This window comes from Cyanistes caeruleus, chromosome 2 (assembly GCF_971803275.1).
Source record: "Cyanistes caeruleus chromosome 2, bCyaCae1.hap1.1, whole genome shotgun sequence".
NCBI lineage: Eukaryota > Metazoa > Chordata > Aves > Passeriformes > Paridae > Cyanistes > Cyanistes caeruleus.
The window spans coordinates 90,387,724-90,409,346 of NC_141702.1; the positions used below are offsets into that span (position 1 = coordinate 90,387,724).

Sequence of the window (21,623 nt, forward strand, 5' to 3'; positions counted from 1 at the left end):
CACATGCTGTTTACAGCCATCCTAAACACCAAATGTTAATTTAAAAAAAAATTTAACTTTAAAGGAACATGCAGGGTATAGTGTGGTGCTGGGTCTTCAACTGCCAACAGAGAAATTATTTGGCTGAATGCTATTTTTAAATTAAGTAGTATGCACTGGAATTATTCAAGGACTACACTGAGTAGATAGGAGCATGCAAAGGGGATAAACATAGACCTTATTTTGTTGTTTAAAGTGACCAAACACAGTTGTCTATTTACATGACCATACTTATTTTTAAAAGTATCTAACACCAACAAATCCTATTGCAGCTTGTATTAGTGATCAAAATGGATAAATATTAGATAATTTTAATGTATTTTATTTTAGTGATTTTTTCTTTTTTTTTCCCCCTACAAATTTCAAGACCTCTCAGTCTGGGAAGGGCACTTCCAGTCTTGAGTCTGGGCACCTTCTGTTTTTTTGTTTGTTTGTTGTAAAAGGGTTATGGCTTGGAGGGAGAAAATCTTTATAAAGTTTAATGCATGAAACCTACAGAAAAAAATTACATTGCTCTTCAGTTACGTCTGGGAAAATCTGTCAAACAAGAGCATGAATTTTATATGACCTCTGTCTGAAAGCAGAACCACAGTGTCTCCAGTTAAGGTAATGGAGCAGTTTATACTGAATGCCATCACGCAGAACTTACAGGATGGCCAGGGTATCAGATCCAGCAAGAATGGTTTAGGAGGGGTAGGTAATATTTGACCAACCTGGTCTCCTTTTATGACCAGATGACTGCCTGCTGGATGCTGGAAAGGCTGTGGATGTTGTTGGACTTGAGCAAAGCCTTCGACACTGTCTCCCACAGCAGACTCCTGGCAGCCCACTGCTTGGACAGAAGCCCTCTATGCTGGGTTAAGAACTCACTGGATGGCTGTGCCCAGAGAGTGGTGGTAAACGGTGCTGCGTCCAGCTGGGGGCCAGTCACCAGTGGTATCCTTCAGGGGTCTGTGCTGGGGCCAGTTCTGGTCAACATTTTTATTAATGACATGGATGAGGGTATTGAGTCTTTCATTAGTAAATTTGCAGATGACACTAAGCTGGGAATGTGTCGATCTGTTGGAAGGTAGGAAGGCTCTGCAAAGAGACCTGGAATAATTGGATGGATGGGTGGAATCCAATAAGAATGACATTTAGTAAGTCCAGGTGCTGATGACTTTTGGCCACAATAACCCCATGCAACGTTATAGGCTGGGGACGGTGTGGCTGGACAGTGCCCAGGTGGAAAGGGACCTGGGGGTACTGGTGACAGCCAGCTGAACATGAGCCAGCAGTGTGCCCTGGTGGCCAAGGCCAATGATATCCTAGCCTGGATCAGGAATCCTAGCAGGAGCAGGGAGGTCATTCTTCCCCTGTACTCAGCACTGGTGAGGCTGCACCTTGAGTGCTGTGTCCAGTTCTGGGCCCTTCAGTTTAGGAAGGATGTTGAGACACTTGAGCATGTCCAGAGGAGGGCAATAAGGCTGGTGAGGGGCTTGGAACACGAGCCCTTTGAGGAACGACTGAGGGAGCTGGGGTTGTTTAGTCTGCAGAAAAGAAGACTCAGAGGTGACTTTATCGCTCTCTACAACTTCCTGAAAGGTGGCTGTAGTCAGGTGGGGGTTGGTCTCTTTCACCAGTCAGCACCTGGCAGAATGAGAGGGAAATATAGGGAAATATAGGGAATTCTCCACCAAGGGAAATATACGTTGGGTATTAGGCAAAAGTTTTTTTACAGAAAGAGTAATAAAGTGTTGGAATGGTCTGCCTGGGGAGGTGGTGGAGTCACCATCCCTGGATGTGTTTAAAAAAAACCTGGATGTGGCACTTGATGCCATGGTTTAGTTAAGGTGTTAGGGCTGGGTTGGATTCAATGATCTTGGAGGTATCTTCCAATCTAATGATTCTGTGATTCCTCGCAACACCACCCTGTAACCAGATTTTGATCCTGGTATGAGAGCTTTGAGGAGGTTTCAGCAGTCCTCATGCCAGAGGCTGCCAGTTTAACCCACAAAGAAAAATTGGAAATAACTCTCTGGAAGAGAAGTATTAAGATTGTAAGTTGATCCCCTTCTGAGGGAGGAACATTAAGACTATTGACAAAGGCAAACTCTTGGGAATAACTGTTCAGAAAATGCATTCTGATGAGAACGGCGTCTCATATCTGCCCATTTATCTGTTTTGCAGAAACTTCATTTTCAGAGTAAAAGACGTTGTCATTCCATTTTCTTTCCGTTTTTACTAAGTGGTCTGTTAGGTAAGAGTTGCCAACCCTTCCGCTAAAATCAATAGAATCAGAGTCTCCTTGGTTCAAGGAAAGCTCTCATTCAAGTGAAGGTAGTCTGAAGAATTTCAGGATAGCAATCAGCGTAAATTTTGAGTCTTCATGCTTATGAGGACTGTCAGCCTGTTTGGGCTATTATGTATTTCCACATATTATCAAATGGGAACAAAGTAACTGCAAAAACTTTCAAATTAAACTGAAGATGAATTATTTGGTAAGTCTTTGCAATAAAACTACTGTATTAGAGGTCATGCAAGCATAATTCATGACATCTTTACCAGGATCCATCAAGAATGTCATTGCCATCTGTTCAGAATGGAAAAAGATGTAACAGAACTTGCCATAATGAGTCAATGAAGAATAAATACTTAAAAATAGGCAAGCAAATGGCAAAACAATATACAACAAATGCTTCCCCATTGCAAAGCTCAGCTAAATTTCTCATGAAAAGCATGGGTATTACATATGGCTACCTTCACTAGACTACAATTCAAAAATGGGAAAGACATAAAACAAAGTTACGCACAGAACTCCTGCAGTGTTGAGCAGTTTCTGTGGAACTTAAAAAGCCTTGAATGAAAACCAGAATATTGAATATGCATCATATCCAGATGCAATGAACTAAATAAAACATGGCCATAAATTAACTTCTCTGGCTCTGGAATTTCTTTATTTACAGGGGAGGAAGAGAGTAAAATGAACAATTTTGTTGAATCCCTGAAAATTATGAACAGCAAAGAACAATCTTGTACAGGAGCACGCTGGACACAAATCAAAGACAAGCACTACTTCTAAAGCAATTAGTATCACTAAAAATGGGATTACTTTAAGATGATTAAAACAGAAAATGCCTAGATAATACATACAACGTCAACTCTGTAAAAGTCAATTTTTATGAAGTTCAACTGAAATGCTTCCAAAAACCCCAGCAGGCAACTACTTACAGGAATCTTATAAGGAGTAGACTACTACATTTATCAATATTCCTCTGCAGGAGTAGTAAGAAAAATATTGAACTGTATTTCAAAACCAAAGGTTAAATGAAGTATAAACTTAAAGAAGATGAAATTGACTATTTTTAGATTGTCTAAGACTGCAGAAAAAGAACAAAACTCTATGATATGATAGCTGAATTTAATCACATTGAGTTTCTTCAGTTTCATTATTTTAAGAAATCTCAAGTGGCAGTGCAGGTATGTTTTTAACACCTCTACTTTTGCAACAAAAGCCACTTGACCTTTAATGTCTAATGAAAGTGAGAAATGTGGTTTTAGGCTCCTTACTGAAAGGTAGTAAGTCTGATATCAGGTTGAATCATAGACTGCAATCTATGTGTAAACATTGAAACCATTGAAATATCTCTCACTCGATTTCCTCTTCTGGAAAATTAGTATACTAGTTTGCCTCCCTGTCATATGTTGTAAAGCACATTTTTAGAGAGAACTGCATGATAAAAGGAAACTTTTAATAGCAACTTTAAATATGGTCATGACCTCCACCTGGTGGATCATATATTTTCCTAGATGTCAGACTCAGTTAACAGGATCATTTTGGTCTGATTATGTTTTCATTTCTTACAGACTTCTCAGATACAATTTGTTATATTTCTCAGGTATAATTTTCATTATAATTTCTCTGATTACTTGACATGGAATCAAGATGCTCTAGAGTATCTGTACTAGCACTGATGATTTACAACAAGCCTACTTTTGTGTTGCCTAGTTATGTTAGTACATTCTCTTTAAAACGCCAGTGGGCAGCAGAGTTGTCAAAGTTGGACCATAGAGATGAGAATACAATTAGAGGCTACTTGGCATAACCAAAATGTTTGCAGATCTCAGCACTGGGGAATAAAAACAGTCACGTTCTGACACAAATATTATTGGAAAAATATTTTACATTTCATGTATGACAACATGTATGTTTCAAAAGATAAAAAAATTCATCTGCTATTTGCAACCATTTACTTCTTTAAAGATGTCTGTGAGATCCTATTCAATTGTATAATACATACACACATTGAATGTCTTTAATTAGTAGGTAGAAAGGGAAAGCATGAAATGTAGCATGGTATGCTTGGCAGAAGCTCAGTGGGTGGACATAAAGGTTATTTTTTTCTTGTTTTGCTAGATTCATTTGTACTCTGATTTATCCCAAAATGACTAATTTGACCCAACTCCTAAAAAGATTATATGTAATTCTACAATTACATCTATGAAAGGTATGAATTATTAACACAATTAAAGCTGCAGTAGATACTTTATGATGAACTAAATGATTATATTAAAAGCAAAATTGTTCAAGCATTTGTAAAGCTCAGGTTATTATGCAAATAACTTATCTTTGCATTTTCTGTTATGTTCATCTGATTCATAATTTAAACTCATAGCCAGTTATGTCTGTTTCAGATTAATGAAAAATATTATGATGCAATAATAATAGCAGCTACTATGTTACACTGTTTTGCTCACTCTCCTTCATGTAGTTATGAATTTATAACTTAGAGCTCTCTGTGATGGAGGATGGGTATTAAAAGACAATTTACCCCCTTTAATGGTGTAACTCTTGGACTAAGATAAGTGTTGGTCTGTTCACTGTAAGTTCATTGTCTTATGCCATCTTACTTGTCAAAATGACAGCAGCAGGGAGCCTTCCACTGTTTCTAGACAGTCTGTCTACCTACCACTCCTTCCTAAAAGGAGTCTTCTGGCATCCAAGAAAAAGAAATCTGACAGCATGTTAACTGGTATAATTTTTAATTTTAATGTAGAATTCAATGCTATGTAACCCAATACCAGCAGAAAAAGCTAGGGCACTATTAGAACACTGCATTTGCATATTCCTCTGCTGTGGCTATCAAGACCAACAGCCTAATCCAGACTATGACACAAACTGAAAAAAACACAATACAAAATGCAACAATAATCCACATGTCTAGTTTCAGCTGTTCTAAGTTAGGTCTTCAGTGGTATCGAACCTCATGTGCAACAATATTTTACTAGTGACATTATTTCAAATATGAAATATTTCAAACAAGCAGCTAAAGACATACCTGTTCAGAAAAAGTACCTTTCAATATTAAATCAGACATAGGCAAAGAGAGCTACGATTGATCAGCATGGAGAAGGATCCAGGGAGATCTCATTGTGTCCTTCCACTACCTAAAGGGGCTTACAAAAGGGAGGGAGAGGGACTTTTTATACAGAAAGATAGTGACAGGATAAAGTGTAATGGTTTTAAACTGAAAGACAGTGTGCTTAGAATAGATGTTAGGAAGAAATTCTTTACTCAGAGGGTGGTGAGGCGCTGGAACAGGTTTCTCAGGGAGGTTGTGGATGCTCTATCACTGGAAGTGTTCAAAGCCGGCTTGTTTGGGGCACTGAGCAACCTGGTCTAGCAAGTGGCATTCCTGTCTATGGCAGATGATTCTGAAGGATCCTTATATAACTCAAAACATTATATGATTCTATGGAATAAACTCTTTACAACTTAGTATTATCAGCCAATAATATTATATAATGGTGCCCAAAAACCTATGTGGAAATCAAATCTGGGTGTGGAGGCCTTGTTAATTCTTGAGTCTATACAGCCTTTCATGGCTTCTGTTTAGTGTTTCAGGCATACACGTGGTGGGGAAAAAGCAGAATGTAAGGAAGATAAATACTACTATAAATCAAACTTTTGAAGATATATTATGTTCACTCAGTTTCTTCTGAAAAAAACATGCACATTCAATGCAGGATGGTCTTAAAAAGAGATAAATTACAGCTGTACCTGTAAAACATTTACCATTGTAGAAGTCACTACTCATTTACCTTTAAAGTCATCCAGCTGTGAGACAAATTGGGACCAGGAATTGTTTTACTGCTGTGATGAGATCAAGATAAGTTTCCTGTTATCACAGATTACTACATTAAGCATAGCAGTGAAATACTATGACTGTGTTTCTCCTACTTAAAGCAGTGTCTGGATACACAAGAAACATGGTTACACATATCTTTCAAAGTAGATATGGTCCTAGATCATATGTGAAAAAAGGGTAAGAATATTATTCTATCTTCCTCACTGAATGGTAAAGATCTGTTTCTGGGCAAGCAAATGTTACAGCTACACAATAAATCAACTGCAAAGTAAATTAATAGTTCTAAATATATATAGTTTTTTAACAAATTAGTAGATAGATGTTCCAACAACTGTTTTGTTAAACTAAGTATTTTTTTCCTATACTTTCTTTTGATTTCCTAATTTAATTTTCATAGTAAGGAAATGAGATAGGAAAATGGAAAACAGATTAGAAACACTAGAAATACCACATTATGTTGCACTAAATCAGGCTGATGGCAGGTTTGAGAGTACAGAATTAAGTAAAGAAAGCTAGATTCTTCAAATAGTTAACATACCATATAGCCTTCAATATGTAAATTGAAATCTTCATAAATTATGTAAATTATGCAAAGGATTTAAATGATGAAGAGCTTTAGTACTAGACTAAAGCTTCTACCTGGGAGTTTGACCCTGACTCCGGCCTAAGCCCTTTCACAATTTTTAGTGAATTCTTAGTCAATAGACAAAATGGCATATATATATATACAGTTCAGATGGATTTTGAAATGGATGGACAATTTTATAATGATGATTCTTTTCAGGCTTTCAATAGATGAAAAATGAGGCTCTGTAATCAAGTGAGAATGATGCCTCACCAAAACTTAGTAAAAGGCTACAAAATAGTTTGGGTTGGAGGGGACCTTTAAGATGGTCGTGTTCTAATCCCCCAGCCAAGAGCAGGAACATCTTCCACTAGAGCAGGCTGTTCAGGGCCCCCTCCAACCTGGCCTTGCCAGCACAGAGTGCAGGTGATAAGGTTCTACAATCCAGTCAACTTGGGCTGATGTGCTGATTCCTACTTTACACTCAAAGAAAACTCATATGAACATACCCACACAAATGTTTGCAAAATGGTAATGCATTGATCAATACTAAGAATTTGCTAATGCTTATTAGGGTATTTTTAAAGACTGAAGAATAAGTGGCACATGAAAGATGTAATTATACTAGCTATTTGTTGTTAAAATATAGCTATTATCTGCTAGCGTATTTCTGAGGCAGTGAAAAGCTTTGTGTTATAAGGACATGATTAAATTTAATTTATACTATTGTGACACCAAATCAAATAAATTCTTTCTACAAAATGAGAAGAAGCATGGTAAATAGGAAAAGTAGAAGGGGGAATTCCTCAGTAGTTGAGCAACTGAAACAAAATAACAACTGTGACAACTGACTAATTCAATTACAATTCAATTTCAGACGATAATTGGCAACCTCAAGTAGTTTAAGAGCTCCATTCCCACCAGTACTCTAGCAAAATCTAAGTTTCTAACTACTTGCCAGCTGCCATGTCTGAGTTTCATGTTGAAAACTTTTATTTCAGCTGCCCCCCAAAACGCATTAAAAAATACAGAAATATAAATAATGAATTTATATTATAAATTATTATAATTAAATATTATATAATCTATATAATAATAATATGTTATAATCTAGGATGAGGCATGTTCTTTACTAACAAAAACATAAGCACTTCTAGAACCTGCTGAAACCAAAAAATCTTTTTATTTGAACAATTAAACTAGAAAATGAAGAAAACGTGAAACCAGAAAGATCTATCTACAGTTATTGGAGGTTTTTAATGTAGATTTTGGAATTAATATTTTGCAAGTATTTTGTTACCTATTTTCATAAATAACCAGCTCAAATGTTGTAAGGAAAGAAAATTGTAATGCTCAACACTTAACTCTTTTGAAATAACCACTATAAAAACCGCCATATTTATGCAATCCATGCTAACTGGTCAATATTGTCTCAATTGTTTCAGTTGCTTCTGCAATGATTTACATTAAAAATATTAAATCCTGTAGTACCACTTATATAGATAAATTGAAATGGATCTTCCAGGGGAAAATATTATTTCCTTACATTCCTTAATGAATTATGCTCAAACCCCCATTTTTTTACTGTGAGGTTACTGAAAGAATCAGGGGCCTGCAACTGAAATTATACTATGGTTCCATAGGTTGTTCAACAGAGTATTTACATAAGTTTTTAAAAGCGGATTAGCACCTTAGAGGACTTTAAATTTAAAACCCTGCATTTGTAGATATAGTACCAGCACAAGATGACTGGTTCTGAAAATAAAGCTTCCTTGTTTTGGTTCATATTTGAAGGCTATACTGTAAATAACTGGAATAATCCAATAACTGTTCACTTAACTAATTACACTAACCTGTTGCTCTGGAAAGAAAAGGTAATCTGGGAATGGAAGAGCTGAAAACTTTTGCCTCTTCCAGGCTAAAATATCTGGATGGACTTCGACTTTCTTCCAAGTTCATAGAAGGACACTGCTTCAAGACAGTAGAATCAGCATAGGTGGTATTAAGCTGGGAAAGAGCACCTTGTGCCTTCTTTTTTTCTTTTTTAAGCATAGTTACTAGAATATCTACAAGACATATTAAGGAAATAATTATTTATTTTTTTAAAAGCAAAAATCATCATTGTCTGTCCATAAGCCTTTTTTTTTTCTTCAAAGTGAAACAATTCACATTATGGAAGCATATGTGTGAATATGAAATTAAAGATTGACATATTCTTTGCAATTATTTTTATCCACCTCAGTTTTTCCAAACAGCAGATTAATTCTTACTAAAACAATAACGAAGTCAAACATTGACCACAATTGCAGATCCCATTCTATTCACTCCAGATAAAAGCATTTACAAATAAACAGGGTCTAGTGCCATTGTGATAGTTCCTTTTTTATTTTTTCAAATTCTGTAATAAAAAGGCTTGCCCACAAAAGAAAAAAACCTCTTAATTTACAGGTAGCCTTGCAAGTGTATCCCATTTGTAAGCTTTTCACAAATGGTAAACTAAAATTCAGAAGTCTTTAGGAAATTTCTTGCAATAACACTGTGAATTTACTGGAAGTAAATTAGACAGAAATACATTTTGCCTAAGAGCTTATAGAGGACATATAATGGAAATCCTGCATGCATTTAATTACAAACACTGACGTCCCTGTGAAAATGTTTTTTTTAATAGGCTATTCTTTTTAATCCTAATTAATCTTCTTAATGAAGAGCAGAAAATCTAAGTCGTCTTTAGGGAATATTATTAACTGGACTAGGTAATAATAATATTAAAACACTTTCCAATTCAGTTTTTATGATAGCTTCCTTCTTGTAGGCAAGAAACTCATAGTTTATTCAACAGCTGCCATACCTCCCATCACTTCATTACATTAGACATGTTATTAATGTTCTAGTGATGATGTACACTGTCACTTAGCCACTTCAGACTCCCTGTATCATTCTTGTCTTCAAAGTCTTCCTATATTCTTTCTATTTAATTCTTACATGGATTTACACAAGTTTCCTCCTTTTACTTCTGTGAGCAAAGCTGTATAAATCTGTCAAGCACAAGTGCATTTTATTTTGCATTTTTTCTTATACTAGTGAAATAATTTATTTCAGGACAAAATGTTTCTCGGAATTCAGATATTAAAATTTATATTAAAGAAATTGAAGATTTTTTTTAAAGGAATGAGTCAGCGTTTTAGCTAAATTTATTTGAAACTACACCTTGGAAAAACAAAATCTTATCATCTGTGACAGAGCAGAAACAGGGAAGCTTTCCTGACACCTCAGTTCAGACAGATAATATGCTACAGCCCAGTGAAAAATACCATTCTCATTTGACATTAAAAATTGAGCTGGAATTGTTGAGCACAAAGAATGCAACTGAGTTTGCTCTTTACTAATAACTGTGAAGATAGCTTTGGTACCTTTACATTCAACAACTCCATATTTTAATTTCTCTGCTGTATTACAAACTTTCCCCACTGAGTAGCCACAAAGCTACTCAGGGGTCGCAGTGGCTAGAGTTGCCCACAGGTCTGCAACCTGCTAAAATACCTCCCACCCATTGTGCTGCAGTGCAGCGACTCATGTTTCCTGTGAGGCAGTGAAGCAGACAAACTATGTCTAAGCAGTTTATCACTTTTATGTGCAAAAAGCTTTAAATTTAAATGTAAAAATTACAAGTTTTACATTTGCTCTAAGGGCAAATTGCCCAGAAGTCCTCAAAGCAACATTTCATTTGGCTAGAAATAACACATACAGACATTCTATTCTTTGTAAGGTAATATATTGGTCTTTAGATAGCATGAGAGCTTCCCCATCTAAAAAAGAGTTTAATTTGCTTGAACACAGTGTTTTAGGTGTGGCCTGATCCACAATATTTGGTTATAGGCTGGACCATTCTAAAGTTAAGTGGTGCTTGGACCCAGGATTTTGATTTTGGTAGAGAAGCAGGTGCAAAGCAGAAGTCGTCTCACATAGAAGCTGGGAATTGAGTATTTCCTTTAACACAGTACAGCCCCTTTCACACAAAGAAAAACGTTTCTAAGTCATCTCAAACCCAAATAATACTTCTTTCCTCATAAAGGATACTGATTTCATTGTCTCTTTGTTGCAGAAGCTCTTTCAGTTTTCCCAGTTCTTCATTTTGTTTTTTTTCTTCAGAGATGTCTTGTGAGAAAAGTTTTTTACCTGAAGTCACTGGATGGTTTATAATTTGCTATTAGAAGAAACAAAAAAAAAGCACACCCCATTAACTTTCCCTCCAGCTCTGTACTCTATTCTGAAAGAGTCTAGCTATAATAAGAAAGGTAAAACCTTTCTATACTCTTGACAGAAAAATATCATGCCACAGTTGACTGTCAAATTATATCCACTGTATCAAGTGTGAAACAAATTGTATTTTTAAATCTTCATTAGCAAGGGTGCAGTTTATTTCACTTTTTCTACACATAAACTCCAGTGTTCTTTAGTATGAGAGAACTTCCAGTACTAAAAATATAATTAAAAACTTATTATTTAAGAACAATAAATTAAGATCAGGAATGTGTAAACTATTATATTGGAAAAACTATATCCCAAAATACAGATAATACTTATCTTCTATAATTTCTATAATTTCATGATTATCAATTGTATCTTGTTTTCTCAATGATTCAGAAGGTCTTGCAACAACTTCAGGAAAATTAGTGTAACAGATAAAGGGATATAGTGTTTTTAATCTACATTTTTACCTCTTTCAACATAGTTTGTCCAAAATAAAGCCTCAGTAATGCTGGAAATACAGATAGGAACATCTATCCATATAAAAAGAACTTGTCTTGATTCCAGAAACTTCCAGTGCTCTCTCTTAGAATTTACTGCATGCTGGGATCTTTGCTGATGTTTCTACAAAATGCCGCTGAATTTTCCCAGCTAAATTTAAATTTTCTGTAAGATTCAAGGAGTCATCCACACACTTCAAAGTTCAATTGTTTGACCCTTTTCCAGTACCTCTTCACTGCATTGCATTTCTTTTAATGCTTTTCAACCATGAATATCTCCAAGTTATATTCAGAGTGCCAGCTGCACTTTAAACTCCTTTTAAAAAAGATACCTTCATATGAACGAAGCAATACTTGATCTTGCGCATGTCAGCACCAACATCCAGAGAGCTATCAGGATCTCTGTCTTTGAGAAATGTTTGAATTAACTCATCCAACCTGGAAATAACATTTTTTAAGAGAAGGAAAAAAATTCAGAAACATGCACACAACTCTGCAAAGTGGCACGTCAAATACAATGCAAAATATACCAAGCTGCCTGATATTAACAGGCTATTTTTCTTCAAGGTCCATGCATTTGAAATGTATTTTTGTTCTGATTAATGAAACCTGGATTTGATACTAAAGATTCTACAACTGCATATCTGAGCTTACTGACACATGCTAAGGAATAGTTCTAGAACTAAAAACATCTAAGAAGTAATATTTTCTTTTCCTCATTTATTTTGTAACCTTTTGCTCTTCTGCTATCTCATAGTTGAAAAGAATTAAAACCTGCTCTCTCAGAAGACTAGACTTTAAGAGGGTTTGGGCATTGGATTTGTTTCCATATACAATGATTTGTGCAAAAGAAAAGTCTACTTCTTTTTCTATTACAATAGTCAGCAGATAGCATAGCTTTCATGCATAAATTACCTGCTCCAATCACCAAGAAAAGTAAGCCATCTTTTAATGCAGATATTTATACATTTCTCAAAGATCTACTGTTCTTCCTCCAAGGAATGAAATGCAATTAGCATTTTATTACCTTGCAACATGTTCTTTACAAACAACTGACCAAATCATCCTTAGGGAGAAACAATTATTTCAATAATTTGGTCTTCCTAAGACAATCTGGCACAGAGAAGCATCCTCTTTATTTTTCAAAACCAAATTAAAATTATCAAACCGGAAACCTATCAGGCATAATAGATCATGTTCCTTGCTGGATGTTGCATCCATACAGACAGAGCCAGGCTTCCTATTACATGCTGTCACCATCTTTCCAGGTCTTGTATCTCAGGATACATTGCAGTTCATTCTCAAGACAAATGGAAGGGGATTTCTAAGACCAAACTAGACTTTTAACCCACTTACTAAGGTATGTTTCTAGGAAATTGCAAGTACAAATTCAAACTCCATCAGCTGGTTTCAGATTTATGGCTTCCTGGTTCCTGACAAACACTGTTTCAATTATTTAATAGGAAATTGTGGGCAACAATGACAGGCATATACCCTGTAAAGCGTAATTTTATAATTTCAAATGTTTATTTAGGGTATCATTCTCAGAAGATGAACTTCAGTTCTGAGCCTGAGGTAGGGAATCTAAGGTAGCTGCATCAAGTGCCCAACTACCCAAGTAGGGCAAGAGTTCATCTCTGCACCTAGTGTTTCTTTTGGACTAGTTTTGTTCAGTTCCCTATTTAATATGCAAGCCTTCTGAATGTCAATTCGCAGTCTTGCGAATTGCAAATTGCAGCAGAGCAATTTATGCTCTTCAGTTACAGGACAGGGAATTTTGTGGCCATTTTATTATCAAAATCATTTTGTTGTAACCACATAGAAAAATTTTGGGCATTATAATATCACAGCATTCAAAGCTGACCCTAGAGTATGTTTTCTGGTATTTCCCTGCTTCTGAAGACTTCTCTCACTGAAATTCTTCACATTACAGTAATAGGAAATCTCTGCTGGAGAGCAAAACATTGAGATGCACAACAATCAGGAAAAAAAACCCAACATTATTTTCAGGAGGTAAATATCTGAAAATCAGTAGCTGCAAGACTGGAGTGAAAACTGGAAAACATAACAAAATGTTTTGGTATTTATCTCCTCTAGACATAGTAAAGTGGCTATACTCAAAACAGAAGAAAAAGAAAATAAGAGGGTTAGTTTCAGACAAACTTTGCTTTCCCATTTTCATCATTTCACTTAATTAACAAGAAATATATATGTTGTCTATTCCACTCATTAAATATCTAAAATTCACAGCTTCTGAATTTATACGACACTCCCTGAAGTCAATGTACATGAGCTGTACATGTGGAGAGCTTGAAGGAGAAGATATTTAAAGAGTAATATTAGCTATAGAAGTATTATTGGCATTGACTTGCTTCTCAGCTGAAGAGACAACAAAATTTACACAGTAAAAGAAACCAAAATCTCATTTATTGCTATGTAATTTTTTACAGCATTAAGAGTACAACAGAACAGAACCTATTAGTACAAAGTTACTCATACTCTTTGCAGACACACTAAGCACAAATAGCAGGAGATTTAATCCTTTATCCATGGAGGCCAGCATTTGTGTAAGCACTGGGAAAAGACAGGCATTTATACTGTTAATGAGAATATGATTGTGATTGCACAGACAAAGTAAGTCAGTATTCACCACTATCTTAAGCACCTTACTGGTTTCAGTAATTATGAGGAAACAAGTGAAAAATGTCTTTTGATAATTAGATTGTCTAGATTGACTATATAAAGTCATCTATAAAAAGAGGGCTTTATATTGAATTATGAAGGAGATGTTTTAATCTTTCAAAGATTATCTGGTTATCAGAGATTGACCCATACTCAGATTACAACAGATTTAGGCTGTGGGAATCAATCAAAAAAATTGCACTAACTTGCATAATTACAATTGCCATAATGTGAAGATATTTCAAGAGAAAGAAAGAATATAAAATTCCTGAAACATTATGCTCTACTTTTTGAAATTATTATTCCAGTCAAGCATCAAGGTTCATTTGTTAAGTGAAACAAATTAGACAAGCCGTAGTTATAAACCGCTATTTCCTCTAACATTACCTTTTTTGAATTCTTGATAAAACTCAACAGTCCAATTAATTTTTTGATTTCCAAGTAGTACATAGAAACCAAAAGAGATCTGAGCACCAAAAGATTGAGTCAAGTCTGAAATAGCACAGTGTAAATCTGAAGTTATAAATCAATTCAGCCTCTTTCCCAGCTGTAGGAAACCCTAGATTGTCAGTATACTTTTAGATAAATTTTCAATATTACATTGTTAAGAATGAGAACAAGAAAAGGAACAGATCATCCAAGTCTAAATGCTATGAATAAAACAAAAATGAAAATAAATAAATTAAAGAAAACCAGCCATGCAAATCTCCATGAATACTAGAAAAGAAATCACTGCCTCCCTCACGCTTTCAGGTTTCCATGAGCACAAAAAACCCCCAGAACTCAAATTTAAAAAGACAATGCTTCTTCATTTTCAGAAACATTCACAAGATTAATCAAGGATACAATAAAAAATCACAGGGCAAGGGAAAAAAATACAGATGAGAATAAGCATAAAAAAGGAATACAGACTGTACATTTACTTTTTTCTAACATATATTAGACAAGGTATATCTGTTTGCTAGGTGGCACAGAAACAAATGACAATAGAATTTACAAGATTAATATCCTTTTCTTCTCATATTCTTAACTAAATCAGTTTATTATTTACTTCTAAATACTCCATAAACTTAAATATATGTAATAGGTGAAAACTAAAGCAAAGAATTATATAAAATAGGGCTGTAAAAGATTTATGGAATTCATATAGGGCAGCTACAGTTACAAGTCCAACACATTCTTTCTGGTCAAAACCATGCAGAGGCTGTACTCATCCTCCAACAGAGAGTGAGAAAAACCTTTTTGGAAATAAAGGAAAGCCAAAATAGCTTTTGTTTTTCATTCTGTTACCTTCAAGAGATGGATAATACCATTCTCCTTAGCAAGAATAGCATCTTCTGATTTAGTCACCTATGTTTGATCCTTAGTTTTCTACAAGGAGAATGCACACTAAACTGTTTTTCTCAAACAAACTCCTTTTGCAAGAAAATATGTCAGCAAGAATTGATCCAGAAAAACAGATTAAACTCCCCAACACTGAATAAAGTAGGGTCTAGCTGCTCATAGAGAACTAGAAGCCTAGAGAACTTTCTATCAAATCTTGCTTTACTGGCCTACTCAGATCCATGGGTATGTGGCAGAACAAAGGTAATATGAAATAATGTGGTAAAATAAAAATCTTCTTTTTCTAAAGGACCATTTTTCAACTCAGTAGAATAACAAAAAGACATAGGAAATAAAGTATTTTGAGTCATCTTTTGTGGGTCAGCCCTGAGACCATACACCAACTCAGTCAGTACGCCCTATTTTCTGTAAAAGCTGTGAACTAGAATTTCTTTCAAAAAGACCTGAGCAATTAATCCCATTATTTACTTATGCTACTATGCCAAAGATAATGGTCAGTATTGTCATGTCCCCTCAAAACAGAAATTAGGAAATAAAGCTGCCCAAAAAAGGGCATTTTGATAATGAACTTCCTAAAGTAAAGACGATGCTGGAAACAGAATATATACCATGTTTGAAAAATTTCTAAGTATGTGACTGAGCTTTTCTTCTAGGCTATACCTTAATTCTTCCATTACACAAACTGCCAAAAGTCAATTGGAAGATAGCAATTTATTAAAATCATATACAGTGGTTCTACAATATGATTGAGAGTGCCAAGATAACTCATAAGCTAGAGGGAAGGAAAAAAAGTCCAAATGCTTTGGTTCAAGCATATAATGAAAAGCAACCAGAATCAAGAAGAAAAAGCATCAACTAAAAACATGCCAAAACCACTTTCCATAATATTGAATATATATTAACACTGCTGCTTACAGTATATTATGTTTTCCTTTCCTTAGGAAAGTATATTTCCTTAGGAAAGAATTATTATAAATAATATATAAATATATACAATAATATTATTTATAAGCTATTATAAATAATATAAAATATAAATTATAAATAATATAAAATATAAATATAAATCATAGGAAAGTATTTAAGACTGTATTTATGAAGATTAGTACTACAGCAGTTCTGGACCTCCCTGTCATATGAGAGATGGACTACAGAAGAAAAAAAATCCTGTTTTAACTTTCTATTTCTCAATCATTACTTAAAAAAATGATCTTTGAAAGGCATCAATTGATAGCAAAAAGAAAAATCCCTCAACTAAAATTAAAATTGAAGATAATCAAGCCAAAGAGCTAGTAATGAAACTGTTGTTCCTATTCCCACATTTTTGCCTAGGAGCCCCCTGATGTCAAGATTATGATAACTCAGTGGGGTGGGTGTGTGTGCATTACACTTTTCCATTCCAAGAGACGTTTCTGCCTTCCTTAGCAGACACCTACCTGTCTGTTTAAACCAAGACACTCACTCCCACCCCCATGGTGAAACAATCTGTCCTTTGCTATCCTTTGAAAAGAACTTTACAGTTTATTATCTTTGAATAGTTTCAATTTAAAAGATCATATGTTTAAATAAGATTTTTTTCCCCCCCTTTTTTCAGGGGCCCTGGAACAAAAAGCAGTATCACAGAATATTATCTTTAAGCATGTAGCTTAGGCAGATGCACTAGGAATCTGAACTTTCTGTGCTGTTGCTACACATTTCATAACATGTAGGTGAAAAAATGTCCTCTACAAAAATACATTGATTTAATAGCATTCTAAATCAGGCATCTAAGCAAGCAGTTAACGTGAGACATTTTAAGACTACTTTATAGTTATGGTAGCTTGTTTTCTCTTGAATACTGCCCACACAGCCAATGGTAGTCAGTCTGGTAACTTCTACACAGATCTATGGTCTGCAAAGCTGTGTTGACAAAAGGCAAGATGATATGTCTTTATTTCTTCCACCTTGCAAATGAAATTGAACACTGACATCAGCAAATAAGAACATTTGCTCTGCTTTGTAAAGGAAGCCATTTGTGCAACAGCTTAGCTGAGCTGCTGTTAAAGCTCTATATTGTACAACAACACAATATTGATAATACTAAGATAGCACACAGATGTAATGATGTTGAAACAGAAAAAATGAATTACAGAAGTAATGAGATCTCCAGGACTTGAGTAAGGTGAAAAATACATGACTGTTGAAGTAAAAATAGAAGTGTCTCTAATAACATATGAATCCGAAAGAAATAAGGTAAAGTTATTAATAAATTAAAGTGCTAAGCCAGTACTTCATGTCCTGTTCTTAAAGATTTCCAATTGGCAAAAGCTTTGGAAGCGTGGGTGCTCTGGAACATAGGATGTTGATTTGAAATCCTGATTTTCTGGGTACACACTAAATTGCTAGTGAGCTCATTTATATTAAAAAAAAATAAATTCCAAATGATTCAAACTAAAAGGACTTTCCCTTTTGCTTTTGGCATACAATTCACAAAAAAAATAATTTTAAGGTAATTTAATTCTATTCTAAAGAATAATGCAGATGCCTAAAAGAGTACAATTTCCTTGTATTTAGGATGTATGATGTTATTTTTTACTTTTTAAAAATAGTTCAAAGAACTCCTTTTCTAATTTTTTTTTCCCTTAAATATGAAACTAATTCTTAAGTTCAAAGAAATATTTGTATCAGCCCATTACTGCTGAGGAAGTAGAATGTAAGATCCAAAGCAAGTAATTCAGATTTTGGAAGCATTTTATGAACTACATTCTGAACCACTTATGTAGAGTAGCTGAATTTTAAGCTTTGCTTTTTAGATAAACAAAATGAGAAGAATTCATTTATGTTTAACATTTATGAGAACAAAATAATAAAATCAAAAATATGACACAGTAATGCAAATGTTCACCATTTAACACAGAATTCTGAATTCCAGACAGCTGTAGCTTTAGTCACACAAAACTGGTAAGCTGTGTCATATTATAATTTACCATTCCCAAGAAAAGTCAAGAGCATTCATTTTCCGTTTTGTTTTAAAATTATTGAATGGTAATGTGACATTTTAGTGATTATGAGGAAAGCCTATTTGACAGATTTTTTTCCCTCCCTTTAAATGAAAAAAAAAAAAAAAAAAGTTAAAATAAATCCCTGAAGACATTTCTTTAATTTAACTGAGGAAAAAAATGAAGAATGAAAATTGGCTTATTTATATGCTACCTGCAAATATTTAGCAATTCTTACTGCACTGGGTAGCCTACCAATTTCATCTGGAATGCTCCAAATGCACGTAAGTGGAATGAAGCTCATAATTGCAAGAAATGTTCAGTATTTCTTGACTTAGTAAATCAACAAACATATAAAATATAATTTTTATTATAAAACATATTAGTAACACTTATTTCCTGGGCAGTCACTAACAATTCCTGCAACACATGTTGAAAGCAATAAAACCTATGTAATACCATATGCATTGTGTTAGACTAAAATATATTCGGTCTATACATGTATCGCTGGACTCGGTTTAATTTTGGCATCTGTCTTCTACTGAAAAGTGCCTGAGATAAAGTTTTTTGTGGGACAAAAATGTGTACTCAGTGCATTGAGTTTTTCATTGACATGTTTTGTACCTTTGACCATCTGTGCTCAGCATCAAAGAATAAAAAAACCCACCCAGGATCAGAATACTTTCAGCGACTAATTTTGTAGTGACCTCTGTTAGAATATGTATGATGAATCAGAAAATTAAGAATTAAAACACGCCCATTTTTTTATAAGATTATCCTTTGTAACACTTTTCCTTACTAGTCAATTATTTGAAATAAAATTAACCACAGTTAGACTTCAGTCAAAGTCTAAGAATTTGGAAAAGAACTACATTAACTTGAATTATTTATGTAGATACATGTATACATATATATACACATATGATGAGATACAGTTTTATTAAAGTTTAAACAGAAGATATCCTAACTAAGCAAAAATGTCTAAATAGGATTTGAAATCCACAATGACCTTGATTAACATTTCCTAACATTTAAAAAAATCATCAATAATAATGAAAGAATCCCATACAATACTAGTCCCTTAAGAATTATTCTTGGATAGCCAACTGAAATAAAGCCTATGTTGCATTATCACCTATACCATGTTTCTTTTCTTCCTCTGCCTGTCATAGCAAACTGATCTGTATGGCTCCTGATAAATAATATTATTTATGTTTCATTATAGATCCAAAACCAGATGTGAATCCCAACATAGATGTTTTCCAGTAATAGTCGATCATGATTTTATCAGCCATAATCCAGGTCCATACTTCTGTTTGGACTACTCACTTCTATGTCACCCTGAAAATCAAGCCTTCTGACATTGTTTTCATAGTTTCTAAACACTTTCCCAAGAAAGTAACTATAAACATAGGTGTTTATATATTCCATTAAAACATGTCTTTTGATAGACGTTTCTTACGACCAGTATAGTTGAGAAAGTAATAACCTAACTATCCAATCCCTGGTCGTTGTCGAGAATCTATAAACACGACAACAACAAAATAAAGCTTCTCCTTCCTCTACCACACATCAAGCAGTGTCTGTGTAAATCACTTCATGTCCAACGATGACTCTTGTATATTTATTCTTTAATGTGTACAAACTCTCCAGGTAATGAGTAGCTCCAAACTCAGATGGCCAGTCCCAATGAACTGAACGGCCATGAAGATTTGCTGTGTTATGGTGTTAATTGACTCTAACTGGAGGCAGAACACTTAGATGTTATCTGATTGTCATAAATGCTCAGAACATTTATGGACCTCAGACTCAGATATGTAAATCAGCATGGTCACAAATGTTATTGCCATATGAAAGCAAGCTCAAAAAGTATAAATGTTCGAAACCACAAAAAGATACTTTCATTGAAGTAGTGGCTTTTTATACTATCATTTCATTATATTTTCATTTGAGTGTTTGAACCACATCAGTTGTTTATCTGTCAGCCCTCTGTTTGCATGAACACAGACAAAACTCATAAACCCTGACATTTGATATTTTCCCTCCCTTGAATTGCTCTAGAAGATTGACTTAGCTTTCAACATTCCACTCAACTGCAGTGCAAAGTACTAACTTTGCCAATCTCACCCATGTATGTGACAAGTATTCTCTTGCACTCTCTTTGCCTCTCTCTTTGAAAAAACTCTGTATATCAAATTTTTTTTTTTCACTTTAAATTACATTAAGAAAATGATCCCTGAAAAATATCATTATATGGCATTGATGACTATGTTTGAGGCTCTTCTTGTATGGTACTGATCCTCAGGAAAATTATTATATCCCAGTCAGCAGTATTTAAGTGCTGTTTTACATTTTAATTCCACAGCATTTGTTCCAAGAAAGAACTTATTTCTGAAACAATGAACACATGTGCTACACGAGACTAAATATACAAAAATGATAAATTCAGAAACCTTAAAATTTTGCATTGACCTAATGCAGCTGAGGTCCTTGAAAGTTATTTCTCATTATGTGACTTAATACAGGTAGAAACTCATTAAAGTCTCCATCCTGCTTCCTTCTGGAGTAATGGGTTGCAAAATTCCTTGTTATGATCTCAGAAGAAACCTTTTCTGGCAGTGTAATGCACTATATATTGTGCTACATACATAAAAAGGAAAAACATATATCTAATACACTTTTTGATCACATTTCTGAAACCAGGTCTCCCAGATGTATGCTATAGTGCAATTGTATGCAGATGGCACATTCCTAATTTTCCTTTGCATAATCATAATGAAAAAATTAATCAACCATTAATCCATTACTATTTATCACCCATTCTATTTATAAGACTGCCATTTCCATGGGAAAAAGGTAAAAATTTTAGGAAATAAGATTTGTGACTATGATCTTAGAAAACCCAAACTATTTCCTAAACCCCAGTTTCTCTATACAAAGTAAGCAGTAACAGGTCTAAACAAGAACACAGTGGAAAATTCATGTGACAAATGTTTACAATAATGTTATGAAAGCACTTATTTAAACCAAAATATAGATTATTTAAATATGTCTGAATAAAATCACTAAGAGTCAGTCGTCTTCTGAAGAGTATAAAGAAGGGTTTCTCTTTACCCTTCTGCCAGGGTAAAAAGAAACT

At 34.4% G+C, this 21,623-nt stretch overlaps 1 protein-coding gene across 11 annotated transcripts in view; it reads right to left on the reverse strand.

The window, feature by feature from the left end:
- KIF6 (kinesin family member 6) overlaps positions 1 to 21,623 on the reverse strand; it is a 220,091-nt gene that overhangs the window by 129,023 nt on the left and 69,445 nt on the right. For all 11 annotated transcript variants that reach the window (XM_086869409.1, XM_086869391.1, XM_086869438.1 and 8 more), the window contains 3 exons: positions 11,813 to 11,918; positions 10,810 to 10,936; positions 8,586 to 8,798 (listed from right to left, as the gene is read on the reverse strand). In XM_086869409.1, the coding sequence (XP_086725535.1) occupies positions 8,586 to 8,798; positions 10,810 to 10,936; positions 11,813 to 11,918 (446 nt within the window). The remainder of the gene's footprint in view (positions 1 to 8,585; positions 8,799 to 10,809; positions 10,937 to 11,812; positions 11,919 to 21,623) is intronic.